This window comes from Nelusetta ayraudi, unplaced genomic scaffold (assembly GCF_046127955.1).
Source record: "Nelusetta ayraudi isolate G7.1 ecotype Tasmania unplaced genomic scaffold, CSIRO-AGI_Nayr_v1 ptg000136l, whole genome shotgun sequence".
Taxonomy (NCBI): domain Eukaryota; kingdom Metazoa; phylum Chordata; class Actinopteri; order Tetraodontiformes; family Monacanthidae; genus Nelusetta; species Nelusetta ayraudi.
In genome coordinates this window covers 2,009,207-2,031,043 of record NW_027466186.1, presented here as the reverse complement: position 1 = coordinate 2,031,043, position 21,837 = coordinate 2,009,207, and the positions used below count along the sequence as shown (strand labels likewise).

General features: G+C 45.3%; 1 protein-coding gene across 1 annotated transcript in view; it reads right to left on the bottom strand.

The window, feature by feature from the left end:
• LOC142879562 (myelin basic protein-like) overlaps window positions 1–21,837 on the bottom strand; it is a 54,822-nt gene that overhangs the window by 17,006 nt on the left and 15,979 nt on the right. Inside the window, 1 exon segment of the mRNA XM_076012928.1 lies at window positions 13,579–13,654. Within this exon segment, the coding sequence (XP_075869043.1) occupies window positions 13,579–13,654 (76 nt within the window).

Below are 21,837 nucleotides of genomic sequence, written 5' to 3'. Positions count from 1 at the left end.
CACATCAATAAGAATATACAAAGAGCAAAGGTCTTGCTCCCAGTCAGTCGCCATCTTTCACCGCCACGTTTCTAAGGAAGCACGCTGCGTACCTTAGCCTTGTCTAGTCTTCCAAGACACCAACAAAGAAGAAGGTGGATGAGGTATGCAGGTTTGTGCGCGCAGGCTGCCGTAGTTCACTGGCAAACACAGGAGGGGGCAATCGCAAAACCACTCGATGTCGCCGTTTCTTCTCAAAACCTTCAAATATAAACACACTTAAACCTTCAAAACGACTGACAACTATGTTGCGACGCTTTAATTGTCACCCGTGTTGCCGACCCCCAAACCCGGCCGCGGGGGAACTGTCAGAGGAAAACAAAATGGACGGAAAACAAGACTTCACATCCTCCAGCGATGTCACACGCCAATCTTTCACGTGCTTAATGGGTTGAGACAGAAAATGAGGTCGTCGTCCCAGCGCAGGACAACCCAAAAAAAAAGCGCAATTACCGCGGAAACAACAAGCCAAGCGGGCAGGTAATGAAGCTGCGGGGACGAGGCGTTCCTGTTGCTTTGTTTGATCGGCTCCTTCCCTCGACAAAGGCATTTGGCGGGTTACACAAATGCCTGTTATATATGCACCGCCGATTCCAGCTCCCTGTAATGAAAAAACAACAAAAAAAAAACTAAAAGGCTGAATTGTTGAGGCAATCTCCTCCGAGGGCGCCGCCATGTGCCAGCTTTAAAGTTAAGGAAGAGCGTCCTAACGTCCTCGTCGGCCCTCGCGATGAATCGGCACCGAGCCGAGTTTCAAGGGTCTGTTCATCATTTTCTATCATGATAATAATCATCATCTGCTGCGCTGTGCTCAGTCACTGCGATTGGAATAGGCGGGCAGTCCATCACGCTTGCAAGTTGGGCGTCGACAGCAAGTGGAAGAAGGAAAAAAACAAACAAAAAACATAACAGCTGAATATATGGAGTGAGTCAGAAGGAGTTGAGTCATAAGGAACAATGTGGGGAAAAAAACAAACAAACAAAAGCCAAACTGCTTCATGTGTGAGTGACGCAGCCGAGGCGGTCAATATTCTGAGTCACATGGACTGCAAGTGGAAAAAACGCTTTCAGGTGCCATCACATATTTTTGAAATAATGTTGTTTTTTTATGTCTTTTGTGAAAACAAATATGCAAACTAATTTCTAGTCCTTGCCCAGGATGTGCAACAAGGGGCATGAGCCTGTGCAGAAGGGAGCACGTGCGCTGTGGGTGATTGCACTGACAGAAATTGCACACGGAGAGGTAAGAGCTATTCTTAATGTGACGCAACAGCTACGTCGCTTCTCGTCCCGTCACAAATGCGGAAAAAAAAAGTGCTTCCGTTGCACTTTTGCGATATACCTCAAATACCGACACATCTGAAAAACGTCTGAACGACCTCGTGAGAGCGTCAAAAGCTTTTCGTGACATTCGAGAGGTTTTTGCAAAGCTCAGGGGTTTCCGTGACCGCTTTTTCATTTCAAATTTTAACTTCTGGAAACGCAGCTTATAAGAGTTTTAGCGCAACACGGCGACGTACTGCAGCCCGCCACAAGCCGGACATGCGCATCCAGTGTTGCCCCTGGCGCCGGCATATACTGGCAAGTGGCCGTAAAAAAAAACAAAACAAAACCCAAATTGCTCCACTTTGAGCTGCGCCTCCAATAAACCCTATGACTGAAATGCCAGGTTGACAGTGCGTGGGAGTTTGTTTCTCCTCCAGACGGATGTGCAGTGCGAAGCAAATCCAACCGATTTGGGAAACGTCCCCATCTGGCCTGTCAGCTCAGATTAATCATTGGTGCAAAAAGCAGAACGAGTCGGAGATGGTGGTGCGAGTTCTTTATTTCACCTGAGTTGCCGCGCTGTTGAAGCGCAAACGGAAAAAAATAAAAATAAATAAAATGAACGCTGAGGGCCAATTATCCAGCAGTCCGACGGGCACGGCCGCAGGGGGAAGGTTGTCGCCCTCATTACTCCGACCTCCGTTTTATTCACATGTGGCTTCCCAAACGGTGGGTCCAGGGGACGCACTTCACTCTCTCGGCGGAACACTTTGCAGCTTTTTTTTCACGTAACTGCCGCATTATCGTGGTCTGAAGTCGACCAAATGACTTGCGTGTGCCCTCGCCTTGATGAACTCAACGTGTCAACTCCCAGTTGTCCTCGTGTGACAACTCGGTGAAACCAGAGGAGGAGAGATATGCCGAAAGTGGGCCCTGAATCCGCTCATTTTTCCCCTGGATGTGTGGAGGACGTGTGGCCACGCCGCTGGCGCGGCAACAAGGAGCGCGGCGGGGCCGATAGCATTCCGCAGGGGGAAAAAAAACCACCCATCACTATGTGGAGCACGAGCGAAACCTCCCACCGAGGGCTAAGAATCCTCATGCCTCCGCATTTCATCTTCAATCTGAAGCCCCCACGGACCTTCGAGGAGAAAGCCCTCGTCTGTTTTTAAAAGCCCAGCTGGCATGCAGGGCTTCAGTCCTACTCCGCACACTTTTTTTTTCCCCCCTCCGGGAGAGATGAGATAAGAGCCGCGGCGGCACGGCCACTCCCTCCTCATAACTGGAGCCGCGCACGCAGCCCATCGACTCGTCCGCGGAGAGCGACCGACGGCGGAATAGACTCGGCGCATTAAGGAGCCGCCGCACGACGCTCGTTGATGAGGCAGAATATATCCCGGCTTGTTATTTTTATTTTTTTATTTATTTATTTTTGTTAAAGGTATTACATAAAAAAAAAGAAAAGAAAACAAAAAAAAAATGCATCAATTTACACCTGCCGAATCATCATTGAAAATCTTACAAATTATTCATCCGCCGAGCCAGGCTCGCTGTTCCTGCCATTAAAGCTGAATATGCACAACGGTGCCTTATTTATTTATTCATTTATTTGTTCGTTTGTTTATTTATTTATCCTTCTGTTTTGGTTATTACCACAAGCCACACATATTTACTCTCTTCTCATGTGTTTATATTTTAAACTTTTTCCATTGTTTAGTGCCTTTTTTTCCCTCAAAGATCCCTCCCTTTGAACAACAACTGATTTAGGAGCAACTTCCTCCCGGCTTCAGTTTAATGATACAACACATTGAGTGCACACGCAAATGGTATTTTGACCATAAATTCTAAATAAATATACGCAGAAACAGCACGATCAAACTTTGTTTGTTAAAAAATGATCCAGATGCTCATGAAGTTTCAGAGTGTTTTTTCTCCCACAAGTATCCAAACTTTTACTTAAGTACAGAATGTGAAAACCTTTGCCACCTCTGCCAAAACGACAAAATGGAACACACTCAAGACATTTGACAGGACAAGTGCAAGACACTGCAGAGACGCCTTTGGAACTGGAGGAGAGAAGAGAAGTTGAATCGGTGCCAGTTGCACATCGAACAATAAAAATAAAGCTTGGTGGCCGCAGCGGTTCCCTGGAGAGACTTCAACACAACAAAACACACTGAGCCACGTCGCACACCACCACGTTCCAAAGTTGAGTCCTTGACCTTCATCCAGTTTGGCCTGTGAGAACATTGGCGCTCCGAAAGAGCTTCGTTCACCCCACATAGTCACTCCGCCGAGCGAGCGAGCGAGCGAGACGCCAACCTCGGCCAAATATTATGAGTAAAAACTTGCACGGCACGAAGTGCGCGCGTCACGCGCAGTGTGGAGCGCAGAAGAGGCGTTAGTGTCACGGTCTCGAATCCCACCTTAATATTTACATTCTCACGCCACGGGATTTGCCATCGACATGGACCGTGCTGACGTTCCGTACGATTACTTGCCGATCATTCCGGAAGACGAGGGCGAAGACGACAGTCAGTGTGTTCCGTGGGATTAACAACGGCCCGAAACATTTGGCCCTGGCCCGTGCCAGCAAGCTCAGCTCCTTTTATAATGGACCCGGAGCCGGTAGCCAAGCAAACACAGCGCTTGTAAGTGGCTTTAGCTGGGCAACATGCAAGTCTCTCAATTCGACTGGATCAGCGGGAGTGCGCTAAGCGATGCAGGAGGTGAGCGGAGGAAGCGGAGTGGGCGATGAGCAGTCAATCAAAGCTCAATCTGGTTTCCCAGCGTGAACCGTGTTCCGCCTCTGCCGAGTAAACACAACCCGTGAGCTTTCACGCGGGGTGGACTTAACATATGCTGTTAGAACAAGGGCACGGGTATCTTCAGCCACTCACGGCTGAAGGCTTCGCTTCAAGGAGAGGCAGGGAGACGTGATCCACATCACCGTGACATATGGGATGCGGCGGCTCCGGTGGTTCTTCAGGACCCTCTGTTGCTCTTCATCCTTTCCAACTGCACTCCTGTAGCTGCGGGCCCAGCTGCTACCGCGCACACGCTCTGGGCAATTGTCCTGCCAGATGGCCAAGGCCAAATGACGTGGCCTCCTGCACTCATGGAGAGTTCAGGAGGCCACGCAGAGGGCGCGGACACGCGGACACGCGGACACGCGGCCTGCGGCGTCTCAAAGGCTACGAAAGGAAAACACGCCGGAAAACATTACGGAAAGGAATATCGGACGGCAAACGGAAGTGAGGGGAATTCGTCCGACTGGGGAACACAGGACGGGTGACGGACCAGAGGTGCGAACTCAAGGTTAGGGGAACTGAGACAATGGTGTCAAATCCTAGAACAGTGGGCCAGTGAGAGACGCTGCCGTGCAACAATCGGAGCTTTGACTCCGGGAGGAGGGGCGGCGCCGGGGGCCGGTACCAGCCCGTGTCTGCCTCGGGCCACAGAGCCCAATGACTGAGTCACGGCACTTTAAACGCGCGTATGATGGAAAAGGCCGCGGTACACGCTTGCAATGTGTTCACGATGCTGTGCCCAGTGCACAGTCAGCAAAAATAAACAGGAGGAATTCCAGGGTAGCGTGTTAGCCAGGGCTGCTACTGAAGCTCTTCTTCCATTAGATCTACAGTTTCTTTGACAAATAGGAGGTGGTTTGAAAGCTAAAAAAATTACATCTGCCTAATACTACATACATATAAACTTTGTACTACTGTATGTGCTCTAAATATCTAAATTATTATTATTATTTTATTTTTTTTAATGCTGCTTGACCCATAATTGTCACCTCAGGGGCTTTTGATGACAGCTTTCAGTGTTTGAGTATCTCATTCCTCAGAAGATGTTCGAGACTAATGCTGCTCAAAAAATAAATAAACCCATGCTTGCGAGTTCACCTCGAGTTTCAACAGCGGCAACACTTTGTTTAAATGTTGACACAACCAATTTCCACCGTTTCCCCCTGCGGATGAGAGTCATTTTACACGGTTAATGACACATAAGCCGGCGCCAAAGAGCTAATCAACACTTTGCTGCTGTCCACTGGGGGAGTGAAAGGAGTTTCAGACAGTCCATTTTTCAAGAAATGGATGACTGCTATGCGTTACCTGCAGCCCAATAGCAGGTGGCACACACATGAATCTCGAGGTGCAGCAGTGGCTTCATGTCCAAACAGCAATACATCCAGCTTTTTCCAGTTATTTATTAATACAGATTGCACATAACGTCTATTTTTTTGGGGGGGGTTGAATAAAGGTAACATGCGGTTACTTATTTAGTAGATCAAGGTAAAGTATGGATGCAAAAACTGTCACGTATGGAGGTCGGATGGAGGGTTTGTTTCTCTAGGTGGAGAATAATTAACAAAGGTGGGAGCTGACTGCAGGTGCTGGATAAGAAACGGAAACCAAATTAAAAAAAGAAAAAAAAAGAAAAAAAAGAAAAGGCCTCCGAAAAACGTATTCCGCTCAAATAGCACGAAAACAACAGAATACTTTATCATGCCAAAGGAGAAGAGAATCAGTTTATTAAGAAGCGCAGCAGATGCACTGTAGACTACTTGAAAGGAGTGCTGAACGGCCAAAGAATGAGCTCAATCATCCACCCCTTCAGTCGAGAAAAATAAGCAACACATCAGATATTCACAGGGCCGCTTGGGAGAAATCCAATTTCAGGGAGGATGTTGTGATTCTGTTTTCATTATGTGCTGATCTGTGTTCGCAGGACTTCGTACAAGGTTAGTAACGAGCCAACACAGAGGTGGGAGGGGCCTTCTTGTTCCCTCTCAGCGAGTCGGAACACAGAACACTCTGATGAACCCCAGCAGCCACCAGCCCAATCAATGAAACGGCCTGTTTCCAGGGTTAAAAATTTCAACAGGGGTTAGTGAGTTCCTCGTGGAAAATACAGAGGAAGCACATGATGCATAAAATGACTGATAGAAGTTGAAAATTAAATCTCATGTAACATCTAATTTTTTGGGGGGGAATTTTGGATTTTTTTTTTTTTTTTTAAACCAAGATATGCTTCCATGTCATTTGCTTTCGGGTTGAAACGTATTTGTGGAACTACAATTCTACAAGTCTGTTGGGCTATGACCAGCGCAAACCCGCGTGGAGTCACAATAGCTGAAACAAGAATGCAGCAAATGCCCATATTTTTTGTTCATTTTAATAAAAGATGGGAAGAGCTGGTATGCAACATTCATCCTATTTTCATTCATTTTCCATACCCGCTTAGTCCCGAGCTCAGGGTCACGGGGGTCTGCTGGAGCCTATCCCAGCTGTCATCGGGCCAAGGCAGGTATGTAACATGATTAAATAATTTCTTGTCAGCCACACAAATCCCAATTGATTGAGAAGCTTGCCATACATTTGGCAAAGATGGCAAAAAGCTGCAGCTGGTGGATGTAGGCAGTTTAACACTGATAGGCATTCAGTCCTCAGTTCGGTATCATTACATTTTGTGACCCTTTGCTCGAAAATCTACGATAACAGCCCGCTTGAGTGCAGCTGCAAATGGATGCACTGGCTAATCTCCCTCCGCCGCATTAGCGGCTAAAGACATTTCAGAAGGCGGCTGATGAGGGCTTTTAGAAAGCACCTCTATTTTAAGAAGGGACTTCAACATCTATCTAAATCCACCAGATGGGAATCCGCGGAGAGCCTCTGTATGTGGTTACTCTTTAGTTCATATTTACAGTTTTAGATGTCCTGTGGGTTCACTCTGTTCTCGCTCTGATTGCAAAGTGAAGTACAAAATAAATATGACAATGCATATGTAGAATAAATGTCATTTAAAATAAATTCTTTCTTGTAATTTTTGGTATCCTCGGTAGGGTCGCTAGTACAGACAATGGCAAACTTTGGAAACAGAGTCACTGTCCGCTGATTTTGGATGCGTTTAGGATTCTGATTGCTTTAGACAAAACAAACTGCCAGTAGCAATTTAAACAGGGCAACACATACTTGGACAACTTAAATAGTTGGGAGGATAAGAGCATGAACTGTGCTTTGAACATCAATGATGGATGATAGATTGTCCACACAGTGCATGAAGTCATCTGCGTAGGTATTTCGCTATTTCTTCTCCTCTTAAATAATCCAATTTCTATGCATTTTTTTCCCCCTTTTAACCCCCAATAACCCCCTTGGCTGATAACCAACCGCGGGGTGCTACCATATTCATTTACCCAGCGGCCTCATCTCCACAGACTTCAGTCAGACCTGGAATTAGGTCCACACTGCCGAGTGCTCTCATTTTACACAGCGGATAAATGAGGTTAAAGAAGATAGCCACGGCTACTCGACTGACTGCACGCGCTCTCTAGCTCCATTTCCTTCCAAGGAGGTGACAAATGAAAGTGAAAGGGGAAGGATTTAAAACATGAAAGGCTTCACCATTACTGGATGACAAAGGTATTAGCCTCTATAACCTGCTAAAACACTCAGAAAAAAAAAACCCAATTAACTGACAATTTGATAAGACACTGCCACAGCTGCCGTGGCGCTCACCCTTTCCGACTTTGTAAACCTTTTTGTTTCCGACGGAGCCAAAGCTTTTTTTTTTTTTTTGCATGAGAACAGGCTGACCCTATGACATAAGAGCTTAGATAACCAGTATTGATTCAAACCCCTTGATGAGTTGAGCGTGCCGCAGGAGAGCGCAGCGCCGAAAAACACCCTTCATCCAAAGAGAAGCTGGAATCATCCGGAGTCATGTGTGTCCCCTCTCTGCACAGCCATCTGTTCATCAGTTAAAATCCACTTCAAGATTTTTATTATGACTGAACTGAGAGCAGAAAAAAAAATAAAAAAAATAAGGAAGGATAAAAAAAAAAAAATGGTAACAGTTGAAGTAAGTAAATAAATTCAGGAGTGACTTCATTTTGATCAACGCCAATGAATTACTTCTCACTATAATGTAATAAAGCAGACATTCAGCCCTGAGATTAGCCTGGCAGGCATCAACAGGACGATGTCCATCCTTCTTCCTCTATATATCACACGCCGCTGATGCCTGTTTCTCCTCTGCTCACCCTGTGATGATGAAGAAATCGTGACCCAGACAGAGTCATGGAGGAACAGGCAGGCCAGCGGATAGAGGGGTCCTGCTTTGCCAAGCAGGGGCCTGGTGCGGACTGGCCTGGGTAATGGAGCCATAATGGGCTTTTAACAGTCACACAGCTGATGGCGGTGTTTGCTCTTTTGGCAGAAAGGCAGTGCAAACAGGAAGTTCTGCGCGGAGACATCCCCCGGCCGCTGGCCGTGCCGGGATGAGTCACAACGTCCGCTGATGGCAACTCTCCCAAAACAGGCTCCAATAAAGCGCCGCCCGGCCATCCGTCATAAAACACTCACGTCATGCCAATTTGGTGGAAATTCCTTTTATTCATCCTTGGCCTGCACCTTGAATCGACCTAATGGGGGGGTAAATTAGTTCAACATCGGTGCGCAGGTCGGAGGAGCGTCCATTTTCCCTCGGCGAGAACTCGAAACTGATAAGAAAATGGGATTTTTACACTGAGCTTTGCTGGTGGAGCAGTTAAACATTAAGCATCAAAGTGTGAACCACAGGACAATGCCCTCAGGAAGCCTCCTGACAAATACCTCATGCGCTATACACACCGAGCAAGCTTTGATTTCCACTTTACTTCCAAACAAACCTTAATGAAGACTAAGTGCTTTATCTGCAGTGCAGTGTGTGCGCGCGCCGTCTTTGGTCACACGGTAGTTGGAACCCCAGATCAAACAAATGATTTTTACCTCTTGGCAGAGATTCAGCTCGGTAATTCTTGCTCTTTTGCCAACCAAAGAGAAAAAAAAAAAAAAATGGACAAGCGTGTAGCGTGATCAGTTACAGGCTGATCGACACTTAGATTAACCATGCCAGGGTGAGGAGACTGAGGTCAAACCACTGACCGTATATGGAGATGGACAGAGCTTTCGATTTCAAAACGGAGGCCGACGCGGAAGTGCCAAAAACATGCATTCCATCGTTTGCCCAGCAGGGGCCGACAAAAATGGTTGCAAAAAGACTGAAAATGACTGGTTATCAATACCAAAAGGAGCATTAAATTTGTAGCTTCACTTACTCTTCAAATTTCAAAGTTCAAATTGTTTTGCTAGTTTAAGAAAAAAAAACCATTAAATAGCCTCTAATGTGAATTATGTCCAATTTGGTCTAAATTTGAATTTAAAGAAATTGACATAAAATTGTGGGCGTGGCTACAGTTTTGTAGCCAAGTGTCGTCAGCTTATCAGCGGATGGGCGGCATACACACTCCAATCCACATTCAAGACATTCAAGTCGGTGGAAAGAAGTAGCGCTTCATATGACAGAAAAACATCGCACTGACGTTCCAAACTGCAAGTGAGGATGTCTGAAAATCAATCATTTACGTGATGTCACATCTTCGTAAAGCAAATTAGCAACTGACAGATAACGTACAAGTGGACGTCGCCCAACCTGTTTTCTATCGCAGCTGCATTGAAATACCATTCAGCGCACATCTTGGATGCACTCAGTCATGCAAATGAAACGAAGGATGTAATCAAAGACGTAAATCCACTGCGCCGTCATTCACCGAAACAGCTGCGTTTTGCCCTCGCAGAGCAGCGTGACATGCGGAACGTCGCCGATGACTGAATGCGACGGCAGCGTCGCCTGTGCTGGTGGCTCTCGTTGAGGAATTGTCGGTGTCACAGGTGGACCCGCGGAGTCTGCTTCGCGGTGATCAATGACAAGCGTTAAACGCGCGGGACATTAATTAGCTCCCGGGGAAGTAACGTATCGAGTTGCAAACGGATCAATCTGCCAGAGCCGTCTGCCAGGTATAACTTTCCCGCTGATAACCAAGCGAGAAGAGCGGACCGGTAACAGTGACGGCGGGCTGGGGAGGGGCTGAGGGGTGTTTTTTTTCCCTACATTGACGAGCCATGATTTGGTGCTCCAGCCGGCCGCCGTGACGCTAGCATCAATATGGAAGACACAAATCTGATCATGCGTGCAATGTAGAAACACACACAGGCTGACGGCAGCCAGGCAGAGAAATTGATTTCTTCCATGCTATTAGGTCAATATTGACCTTTTGTTTAAAAATCTGTCATTGTGTGCATCCAACCCTCATGGGCTCTCCCCCCACTGTTGTAGAAGCAATCCCACCGTCAAGAGATGCATCGTGTGGGTTACTGCAAAAGGTGAACTTTTAAGAAGGATATTAAAAAAACAAACTTTTTTTTTTTTAAATCTGACAAGCCAGATGGAACATTTTTCATATGTGGATGTAGTTTGTGTATCCATATGGGAACGAGTGTACAGACAATGTGTGGAAAGGAGAGGCTTATCAAAAACCTGTTTGAAGTGGGCAAATCTAATTTTTCCTGCGAGTTAAGCCGCCTAGCAACAGATTGATGCTCCTCATTGGTGTGAGGAATAACATCAGACCCAGTTCCACCAACTGGGAGACAACAAAAAACATATTTTTTTTCCTTTTTTTTTTTTACCCCGGGAACAATTTCCATGTCATGTCACTATGTTTTGTTTTCCTGTGAAAGTGCCATCCACCTCTGATAACACTTCGGTTTTGCAGCATCACTGCTCATCTCTTCACCAGCACCCATTATGTGTAAGTGTGCAATAGCCTGGGCAGTTGTCGCTTCCTGACTCAGTCACAATCAGGTGGTCGGTGAAAAATGGCTTCAACTAGAGCGTAGAAAGAGATTTTTCCAACACCCACCTGCATCGAAATCAGAAAAGTTTTAAAGCAGCGGAACTGTGGCAGAATCTGTTCTGCAAAGTTGGAGATTGTTGTTGGTTTGAAAACCTACGAGTTCGAGCCAAGGATTTCTCAGCCGTAAGATTTGCATCGGTGATGATGCTCCTTGGCGCTCGATGTGTGCGCGGCCTGATATGATATTCAGTGCAACACTGCAACTGCACTCCCCCTTGTGCGATGCTGTTCAGTGTGGGTCATTGTCATTTTCTCTCTTCTTATCTCTCTCTTATGTGTCACTATTATGCAGTGCTAGAAAACCGGCAGACTTATATCCCGCCTCAATCTTTTGAAGTGGGCTTGAAGCCTTCCGACCTGAATTCTAAAGCATCCTTTCACACTGGTTTCCTACATTGGTTCCTGTTTAAACAGTACACGTTTTTTTTTTTTTTTTTTTCTTCCCTCAGTTAAAGTTTAGAATTTTCAAATCAACTTTTGAACTGAACTTATTCACAGAACCCCCAGGCAAACGGAGCCACGACACGGCGAGAACTAGAGACACAACGGGAGCGGCGTCGCTCTGATCTCGATATGAACTGGCAGCTCACTGAATGTCATTGTCTGGCCAGGGATAAAAAAAGAAAAACTTATTTGGACCGGTACACTCCCAGAATTGGCCTTCTATTATCCAATACAGCCCACCAAGACACAGCAGGCTGAGACATCGCCGTCTATCTGGACTGCTTGAGAGAAACTGTTCTTGGAAGAATCTGTCTTCATCAACTTATAATAATATGCACTGGGGAAAGTTGAAGCTTGCCGTATAATATATTAAAGTTGAATGGCTCTCTTTAAAAAGCCTCTTGTCACCGTTTCTTCAGTAGCGTTTCGCAGCCCTCTGTTACCTGTTCAATCCTTGACGGTGTTCGGGTTACTAAGAAACAGAGAAACAATGTGCTGACAGTGCCTGGAGTTGAAAAGGATTGCCTTGCCTTTGGTTTTTCAACGCTATTCAACCATGGAATGGTATCAGTATTTCAACATGACCGGGGGTATTTCAGACTAGATGGGTGACATTTTCTTTTTGTCTCAAGCTCAAATTCCCGCCTACGAGATGCACACGATAAGGTGCGTGCGTGCGTGCACATGTCTTGGTAGGCTTATGTCGGCAGGATGTTGCTCCACCACACCACTGCACTGTTACTAACTATCATCTATCCCAGAGCGCTCACATTTACATGCTGCCAAGGTGAGACTGTGGGGAGCTGAACCGTCAGATCAGGAACAGAAATAAGTTCAACACATCCAAGTTTTCAAATCATTTTCACAAATGCCCCAAATGTTTGAGTTCACAAAGTCCAAAAAAAATTGTTGTTTTTTTTTTTCCCCCCATGCAAAGTGACTCAAGATGTGTTTCATAAAGACATCCATGGCCACTATTGAAATACTTTTGCAAAGAAGTTACAATAGAAATATCTTTCTTTTTTTCCCCCAGAAAATCCTCCTCTCACTTTCGCTCCCTTGCTTACAATTATGACTGCCGCAGAATGCAGAAAAACAGACTGCGCTTGTATTTCATCCCTCTCTCCTGTGCTCCTCCTCCTCAGCGGACTTGACGATGTTTCGACTGAACAGTTCCCCCTCGGAAAATAGAATCAACCCTTCCTCTGTCCTCTGTCCTCCATCATCACTTTATGACTTTATATGAATGGTTTTCTGGCAGAAAGTTTCCAGCGCCATCCGCAGGGACACTTGCGCTGGGCAAGTCACTGTCAGAATTGTTTGGCCTCGACACGTAGTTTGTGTTTAGAAGAAACACGTCGCTCCACCCAGTTTCTGTTTTCAAAGCGGACTGTTGGCAGCAGCAGGACCGGGCACACTGACAGGGCCTTGGCTGATTTACACTTAAAGGGAAATTCTTGTAAACTTGTAATTTGAGCCGACTTCACTTTGCAAGCAAAAGACAGTTTTTACTACATTCAGAAGAATTAAATACTGAAAATTTGCCCTGGAAATGACAGTACTTACTCTGACCTAAACACGTATCAAGCCCTCGAATGAACTCAGCCGGAGAGCAGCAGCAAGTGCCCCTGTTCGTTGTGCACCGAATTCTGCCCTCATCTGCTTTCTTGCAGAATTACAGTGGCTGCTGTGATCTGCCTTGTCCTCTAGCATTAGACTGCAACTATAGGGGGGACAGTTCAAACAGTTCAAGTCTTATGGCAAAAGTGAGGGAGCTAAAGTTTTTGGGACACAGTGTTTACTCCAAAAGTAAGTTGGAAGGAAAAAAAAATGATTTTGTGTATTCAGTTCGTTAGAGCTGAGGGCACGAATGCGTCAGGGTGGATTTCAAGCTGTCACACTTAGTTTGGCCAATGCTGGGGCCACTTCAGATGAGCAGCTTAAAGGAGAGTGCTGAGCTGCTGCACACTTTTTTTTTTTTAAATCACTTTTTTTTTTGGATTATTTGTATTGTATTGCACCTGAATGCAGAGACAGGTTTACAGTACTAGTTTGTGTTCATACATTAAAAACAGTGGATCCCTTACCAAAAACTTCATCTTGAGATTCGGGATCAGTGGTTTCTGCCATCTCCTCTGCTGCTCTGGGTTCGGGTGATGGAGCCTGGAATGGGAAGATAAGAACAAGTTGAGGAGATGAGGCGCGGCGACGCCATGGCAACCGAGTGAAGACAGCAACAGAGAGACTAAAAGACAAAGAGCGAGTTGTAATTAGCTTCAGAGCGCTAGGCTAATCATCATTTTTATTTTTTAAGAACTCAAGCCAGATCACTGAGCTGACGGGGGGACGGCAACCCTGCAAATTTAATGATCGTTGCCATCATTAGTCCCACTTATGAGCCTGAGTTCCGGTGTGGAATAATGCCTCAGTAAATGTAATGATGTCAATTACCTCAGGTTGTTCACATTTAAAGGTGCCAACTTGAGCAAAATTCACTTAAATGAATATTTATTTAGTGTCTCACTGAGCTATCAGAAATGGAAAAAAAAAAAAAATGTCCATCCTTTACTGCTTCCGCCTGATCCACTTTCAGCCCTTTGTGACGTCACAATGGAAGCACCTTGCAGCACCAATGTTTTAAATTCCTGGCCAAAGATGTGGATGGTTCAACAAAGCATCGGCTTTAACAGGAAACCGAAAGAGTGACGCTTGAAGTGGGGGCAGTAAATGGAGGGTTAAAAAAAGCGAATAATATGGGACCTTTAACGTGACCTTTTCGATATCTGTAAAAACATTTCAAAGATTGAAACAGAAAAAGAGTGAAAGGTCAAGCCAACCAAGATCTTTGGCCACTAAGAATACTGAAATACAAGGGAGCGATCATTGATCTGAGGTCAGCATGATATATACCGTGTGCACAAGAATGGATTCAGGTCCAAGTGGATACTTTTGCCAACTAAAAGTTACAGTTAAAATAAAATGACTACCTGCACCTGACTGTGCCTGACTGTCTGAGGCAAATGAGTTGGAAAAGGCTCCGCTTTCGAAACAAACAAAATAAATCCCAAGCTTTTCGAAGTGACAGCGGGCGGGGGCCACGACAGGAGGCGCAAATGAAACCTGCGACCAGAACAACCTTGGAACACATATAGCTCGCTGCTCACAATGAACAGCCCTTAAGAGACAAGCCTCCATCCTCGACACAGACACTGCAGCAGCAATTTCAGCAGCAGGGGAGTGTTTTTTTTGTCTCCTCTCCTTTTTTGTGTATCAAGATCTGCTCTCTTAGCCATAAAGCCCATGAGTTACAAGCGCTACCCGCTTGCTCTCACCGCCGTGTGCTGGGCGTAAATGTTCTTTGCGTGGTGAGCCTTAAAGAAGAACCAGATGAAGATTGCAAGAAACGCAATAACGTTTTATGCATTTGTCCTCATAAAACCTGAGAGTGGAGGTCAGGCCGTGTATGAGACGGATGTAGTTCCACTGCTTTGTTTTTCTTTTTTCTATGAGTTTTGTAGGTATGAAGGTTTGAAAGGTAAGACATCTATGAGAAGCTATATACTTGGGCATACATGTGATAATAATGTAATTATAGGAGATTATATGATAAATTAGGACATGATATATCCTAGTATATACAAGGGAATGGCAGCTGTTGATTGCACTTTTGTCTCCCTTCCTCGCTCCCTTTCAAAGAAAAAAGCGTCCGAATCTACAGAGTGGTGAGTAATAAACGGGTCAATTATATCCCTTTAACTTATTTTGCTCACTGTGCATTTGCTCCCATCATTGAGAGACACTGCATTTCACCCACACTGTTCATGGAACACTATCAATCAATCAATCAATCAAATTTTATTTATATAGCACCTTTCATACAAAGGCTTGCAACTCAAGGTGCTTAACAGAAATTAAAATCAAATATTAGTGAAGATAAAAGAAAAATAGAGCAAATACCATCCACCCATGTCCTCCCAAGTCACATACAGGTTACCACCCCCCCACACGCACACACACACGCGCACATACAAACACACACAAAACATCCCAGAGAACAGTTTAAAAATAAGTAAGTAAATACATAAAAAATGTCAGTCAATCAGCACAATAAAAATTGAAATGGCAAGGCACTGAGAGACCTGTAGTAGGAAACAGCCACCCACGGGGATCATCCATACCGAGAGGGTCCCTACTACTAAACATATTATGGTGTGTCCAGGTCGCAGTGCTGGGCAGAACAACAAAATGGCGAAAATGAAAACATTGCGTCGTGCGAGTTGCTACGGCAACGCCTAGATGACTAAAATATCTTTAATAAATCACCATGTGTTATGTCAAGTAATTACTCTGCGTGCAAATGTGTTGTCAATTGTGCACTTAAAAAAACCCCGCAAATTTCCTGCTGCGGTGATTTATTATTTTTTTTAAAAAGATGGGAACAGAAGAGAATCACCATTGTTTCCTCACCTACAAAACAGGTCAAACAGGCGTTGATCCCACAGAATGATGCTTTTCTTCATTCTTTGCGATTGGAAATTATGTGACGGACGGTTGTAAATTTTCTGCAATGACATGTTTAAATATCTTTGTTATCAGCTGTGCTGTCTGCCAGCCTTCTCGTCCTTTCCTTAACCATTAATGAGATTTGTGGCCGTCTTGAATAATTGTGAAAGGGAGCATCACTAAATCTAAACTCCCTCATATATTTGAACAAGGGCGGATAAAAAAAAATGTCCCCCCACCCCATCATCGCTGTCGTGTTCTCCTCATATACATGCTAATTTACAGTCCTTCTATCAAGGCGTAGTCCTTCATAATCACTTAATCATTCCTTCCTCGTCCCTGGCAACACAATATATCCACTTTGTATGCAGAGAGTTGGAGGTACAACCAGGGAAATTGAGCTGAAAGGGCTTGAGACAAATTTCACAAGTGACTACTTACTACGATGAGAATTGCAAAAACAGGTCAAGGGGTGGGGGGGAGTGTGCTTTACAACGTCAATTTTTCTCCATCGCGGAGTGCTACTCAAACTGTTTGACGTGGACAGATGCATATCTGATGAACAAGTTCATAATGGGGTTTCAGATTTAATTACCAAGCGTATAATCACTCTCCAGCAGGATCATTATCGTACGTCAGCGCTCTCATCCTGAGCCAAAAAGAGGAAAAAAAAAAAAAAAAAGGCCAATTTTTCCATGAATTGAACGGTGATGACTAAATATTTTGGGAAGGATAAAACGCCCCGTCATAGTTTAAAATGACTCTCTCTCTCTCTGATAGGATTTATTTGGAGAGGGTTAGTGACTCTCACAAACAAAAATCGGCGCATCGTGGAAACAGGAAGAATATACATAAGTTATATCTAAGATATGGTTAAAAAAGAGAAAGACACAGGTGCATTTCAGCACCAAGAGAGTGCTGAGAGAGCCTGAGAGAGTATGGGGGGGCAAAAGAAAAAAAAAAAACGTATGGCACTCTTATTATTTGAAAGAGCGTCCAACCATCAGCAATTTTTCTTTTTTTAGTCCACTTCTCAATAGGAGCACCCTGATGCCGTCGTTGCAGCTGCCAATGGGACTTCACACCCGGACTGCCGGAGGCTCATTAAACATTTCTCACGTCGAACGGAGTGGCTGCAGCTGTGCAACACGGCATCACCTGGCAGGGAGAAATGTAAAAGGTGCGGAAGCCGCTCACAGCCACTCCAGCGGGGGTCGTGCAGAACAGATAGCTTGTCTGTTCCTTCACTTCGTTCCGTATTATGCGGCACAATGGGAGAAATGTGGACCCACAAACTATTCACCAACCCAAGGTCACTTCCCTGAGTTGGAGAGTGACTCCATACGCAGCGTGAACTCCTGGTGCAGTGAGAGGGGTGGGGGGTGGGGAGGACTTCAAAGGCTTACTGTCCTGTTAATATTGTGGGTTTTATGACATCAGGTTCTGACAAAGCCAAATCTAAAGGCAGCTCTTCAAACAGTGGGAATGCACAGGTCAATTGGCAACACGTGCAGATATGTTGCAGATAGATAGATATGTGCAGGGCAAAGTAAGTAAGTATCACACAGTTCTTGTTTAGTGGGTAGCTGGACTATATATGAGACCAAACTGTTTCCCAAAATTGTAAGACTACATTTTTGCAACTTTAAAACAAATGCAAGGATTGTTTAAGGTCACCTTTCTTTGCCAGGAGAAAAAAAAAACAAAACCAATCGAGCAAATCCATCCCCGAAAAAAGGTCAATATAAAATGGAAAGGTGAGTGGACAAACCTCCTGTTTATTAGATTTAGAGATGACAAAACTTTTGCAGGCAGTTTAGCCAGGTAGCAAAAGGTCGAGACTTCCTATTGGTGCAAGGATCCAGCGGACGTCCATCGCCGCTAATTGGCTGCAATGTGTAACTAAACACTTGCCAACACCAGTCTGAAGTGAAACTCCAAACATCTCCTGTATGCATTGTTCTTTGTTCTCAGTTTTAATGAAACCAGCCAATAGTGAAACTGTTGCTATAGTTAAATTAGCAGCAGTTCAGCTTGCATTCACTTCCTTCAGTTGCCTCTTTGTCTACAAACGTTTGCTTTAAGGGCAGCTTGCTGCAGAGGCTTTGAGTTTTCATCAAGACCGAAAGGATCCTGATGGGGACGTGTGACGCAGCTGTGGCTCAGTTGGCAGAGTGGGTCGCGAATTGATGATCCAAGGGTTGGTGGCTGCAACTGGCCACATGTTTGAAGTGTCCATGGACCAGACACTGAATCCTAGATTATTCCCAATGTGGCTGGCAGTGCATTGCATGGCAGCAGCCACCCATTGATGTGTGAGTGAATGGGTGAATGAGAGGCTACTGTAAAGCGCTTTGAGGCACTGTGAAGGTGCTGGAAAGCGCTATATCAGTGCAGCCCATTTACCATTTACCATGCAAGGGCATTCAAAACATGACAATCGAGCTGCTTTGAAAAATTATAAAAACTCATCTTTGCATTAGAATAGAAAATCTGACATTTATCCCAGCACTATGAAAAGGGCTTGGAGCGCAGTAGACATGTTAGCGGTGTCACAGCAAAAAAGTTGATTGTTTAATATTTCCGAGACGAACGCCTGCGAGCTCGTTTCCTCAAAGTCTTGGTGTCTCAGGCTGGTGCACTCATGAACGTCTGAGATCCATTCATCATCAGTGCCGGATGGTTATTCCGTGTCCCTGAGTATTCCTTACAATTGAGTAGAAGGTGGGAAGAAGAATGTGGCCGTCTGAACACCTTTCAGAGCCGGAGTGATGTAGGACGTTTAAAAAAGAGAGGAGAAAAGAAATGAAAAGAACAGAAAAAAGGTTTCTCTCCACTTGACTGAGTGAGAGCTAGTTCCTTCGGGGTTTTATCCACTCTTCAGAGATGGAAATACAAAGTGGACCTTTTTTTTTTTAAAACGTCCCCCAATAAATTAGACTTGCAGCTCTGGGACTTTCTCCTTAAATGTCAATTTTCCACTACTGACACGTTAATCAAATGCCAGGAGAGAGAAAAGAAAAAAAGATTGAAGGCGGTTAAGAAGTGAACAGGCTTATAAAGGCCAGAGCGAATAGGAAGAGGGTGTAAAACCCAGCAGCCACATTGCATGACACACCCTGCACAGCCGTCTCAATGATCAATTCTAATCAGTCAACCACATGGCGATCACCACTCATGTTGTTCGCTAGCTTGCTATCTTGTGGGTTTAATCTCGCGGTAACGTATCAGGTGACCGAGACAAGCGCCTTGACACGTGTCAAGAGTTGAGCGTTAGATGGACGTAACGGAGAGAATCCGGTAATTTTTCAAAATAAAATTGTTCAGACTCGGATCATGAATGAAACAGGATTAATTTAACGGAAGTTAATTATTCTTTCTGTACGGCCCGGTACCAACAAATGACCCACGGACCGGCACCGGTCCGCGGCCCGGTGGTTGGGGACCTCTGCTATAGGCTACAAAGGCAAACAGGCTGGCAAGACTTTGTGTTAAGGACCGAAAATTGATGCTACAGTTCAGAGACAACTGAAGACTGGAAAAAACATCTAGTTTGACGGGTCGTGAGTTTCTGCATGAACAACAGGAAAGTGAAGATCCATTTTGTCTAGCATTGCTGGTTCAGCGCAGGATATAGTTTCTCTTCTTTTCTCTTAGTACCGACTGAGACAGGACAGTCGACCAGCGTGCTGTTGCAGACCACATCCGTCCTTTTCTCCCCACCGTCTTATCAACAGGTGCTTCCAGCAGCATCCAGCAAAAATCTGAGGATCATTTGAACCCAGTCAGGTACCGACTGTGTTGTGTGTGCCACAGGCATCATGTACCAGATAAAGTGGCCGTCTCTAATCAAGCTCTGAGGCAGTTCAAGACTTTCTCATGCTCGGCTTGGCGCCTCTGGTATGTTCTAAGCTATGAATACAACTCCATGGAAAATAATAACTTCAAACCAGGACTAATTAAATCCAGTGTGTGTGATCTCAAATGGTGAGTTAACAAGGGGACTCGCAGAGCTGATCTTCTTCACTTGAGGGAAACTCCTGCGCTAATTAGCAGTGTCTGCGGTTTCCTTCGGTGTTAACACAGGGACACCAGGCCAAGCTGCAGGAGTGTGGAAATGACTCATAGGCGGACAGCAGAGACAGTGAAAAAGCACGCTGTGCGAATCACAGTGCGATACAGTGCAGCGCTGTAATTGGGCACGAGGAGAGAAAAGATGGCTTATGAACGCTGTTGGTCTCCAAGGAGAGTTCAAAGTTCCTTCGGCGGGAGGCTCACAGTCAGCAGTTAAGGTTGGAGGGTAACTGGGAGGTACACATACATGCAGGCTCCTCAAATCACACGCTTCTCTCGGAAATTCTGATTGTTTGGCATGTGTATAATCACACTGAGAAGTAGACAATAGAAATCTTGAAACTATTGAGGACTTTGCTTTTACTCCATCCCACAACACAACATTAGGGAGTGGGGGTAGTGGTCTTTCATCCCGTCATTTGAACCCTCACACAAAAGTCTCAAACGTCATCAGCCTGCCGTGTTTAAGGCTGCTGGAAGAAAAGTGTTTCATCGGAGCCAATGCTTTTAAGCCCGCACAAAAGAGGAGAATTTCACCCTTACTGAAAATGACACAGAATCTGGAGAGGTGGCACGACTCAGCCAGCCGCGCCTAAACACAACCTTCCCTCACCGGTCACGATCTGTTCCTGCTTGACTGTCACTATGACAACCCGTTGTTTTCTCCAGACCCTCCCACTGACTTTAATGTCACCATAATCAGGGCAAAAAAAAAAAAAGAAAGAAGGTAAAAACAAAAAACAGCAGTTCCGCAAGAGGCCCTCCAACTTCGTCAAGAGGCCCCGACGAGTGACACAGCTTCAGCGCGACACGCTGACCTCACGCCTCTCTCCACAGCCTCGTGTTTGACGGACGGATCCACCTTTCTCTCCCGGTTCCACTCTCTCCTCCCCAGAGTGCGCTCTCTCCTCCTGGGGAGCAAAGCTGTGAGCCGAGCCATCAGCCTCCCTGCTGATCTGGGATCCCCTCTTCTCAAGTACGTCGGCATGATCGTTCCGCCCATTATCGAGTCGGCGAGCCGGCCAGAAGCAACACCAAAAAGGTCCTTTTCGGGTTTGGCATTTGAGATTTCCTCTTAAAATCTGAGACGCTGCTGTACTTGTCACACTCCCTCTTCCCCTACTTGCAAGGCAACCTGATAGATTTCAACTCCTGAAAAAGTTCTCTTTTCTTTTTTTGCACTAGCACCCTCTAAGCCAAACAACTCAAACGGCCACCTAAGGAGTTGCACTCATCTAATTCCCGATGCTATGCCAATATTAGCCCAAGCTCTCTTAAATTCTGACTGTGGCTTCAGTCGTAACGGCCCTTGATTTATTACCATCTGATCTGAACCTCCGTGACAAAAAAGGCGGCTTTGAACAAGGACGGCGTTAATCATACAATGTCATAAAATCAAATTGCTGCTTCAGTTAGTGATTCTCCTCCGCAACACAGTGCGGAGGCAGCGGCCGCCTTTTAACTTGTGCACTGGAGGAGGAGCATTGAAATGAAGTCAAGAAAATGTGGACGAACGAATAAATCTAATATATTTTGCTTTGCTTAATTGAAGCCCTATTAGAGGCAGATGTTTTCCATCAGGCACAGAAGACCCACCAGCTCTGCCATTAGAGAGAAGAAGACGAGAGAAATGCTTGTGTTTGTGTTCCATAAGCGATGAAAAATATTGTGTCGGAATAAATCCAAAATGCTTTAACTCTCCCTTGTGTGCCGTTTGCATGCTCTTATCAGTGCCCCAAAATGGGAACAAAAAAAAAACAGAACTCACC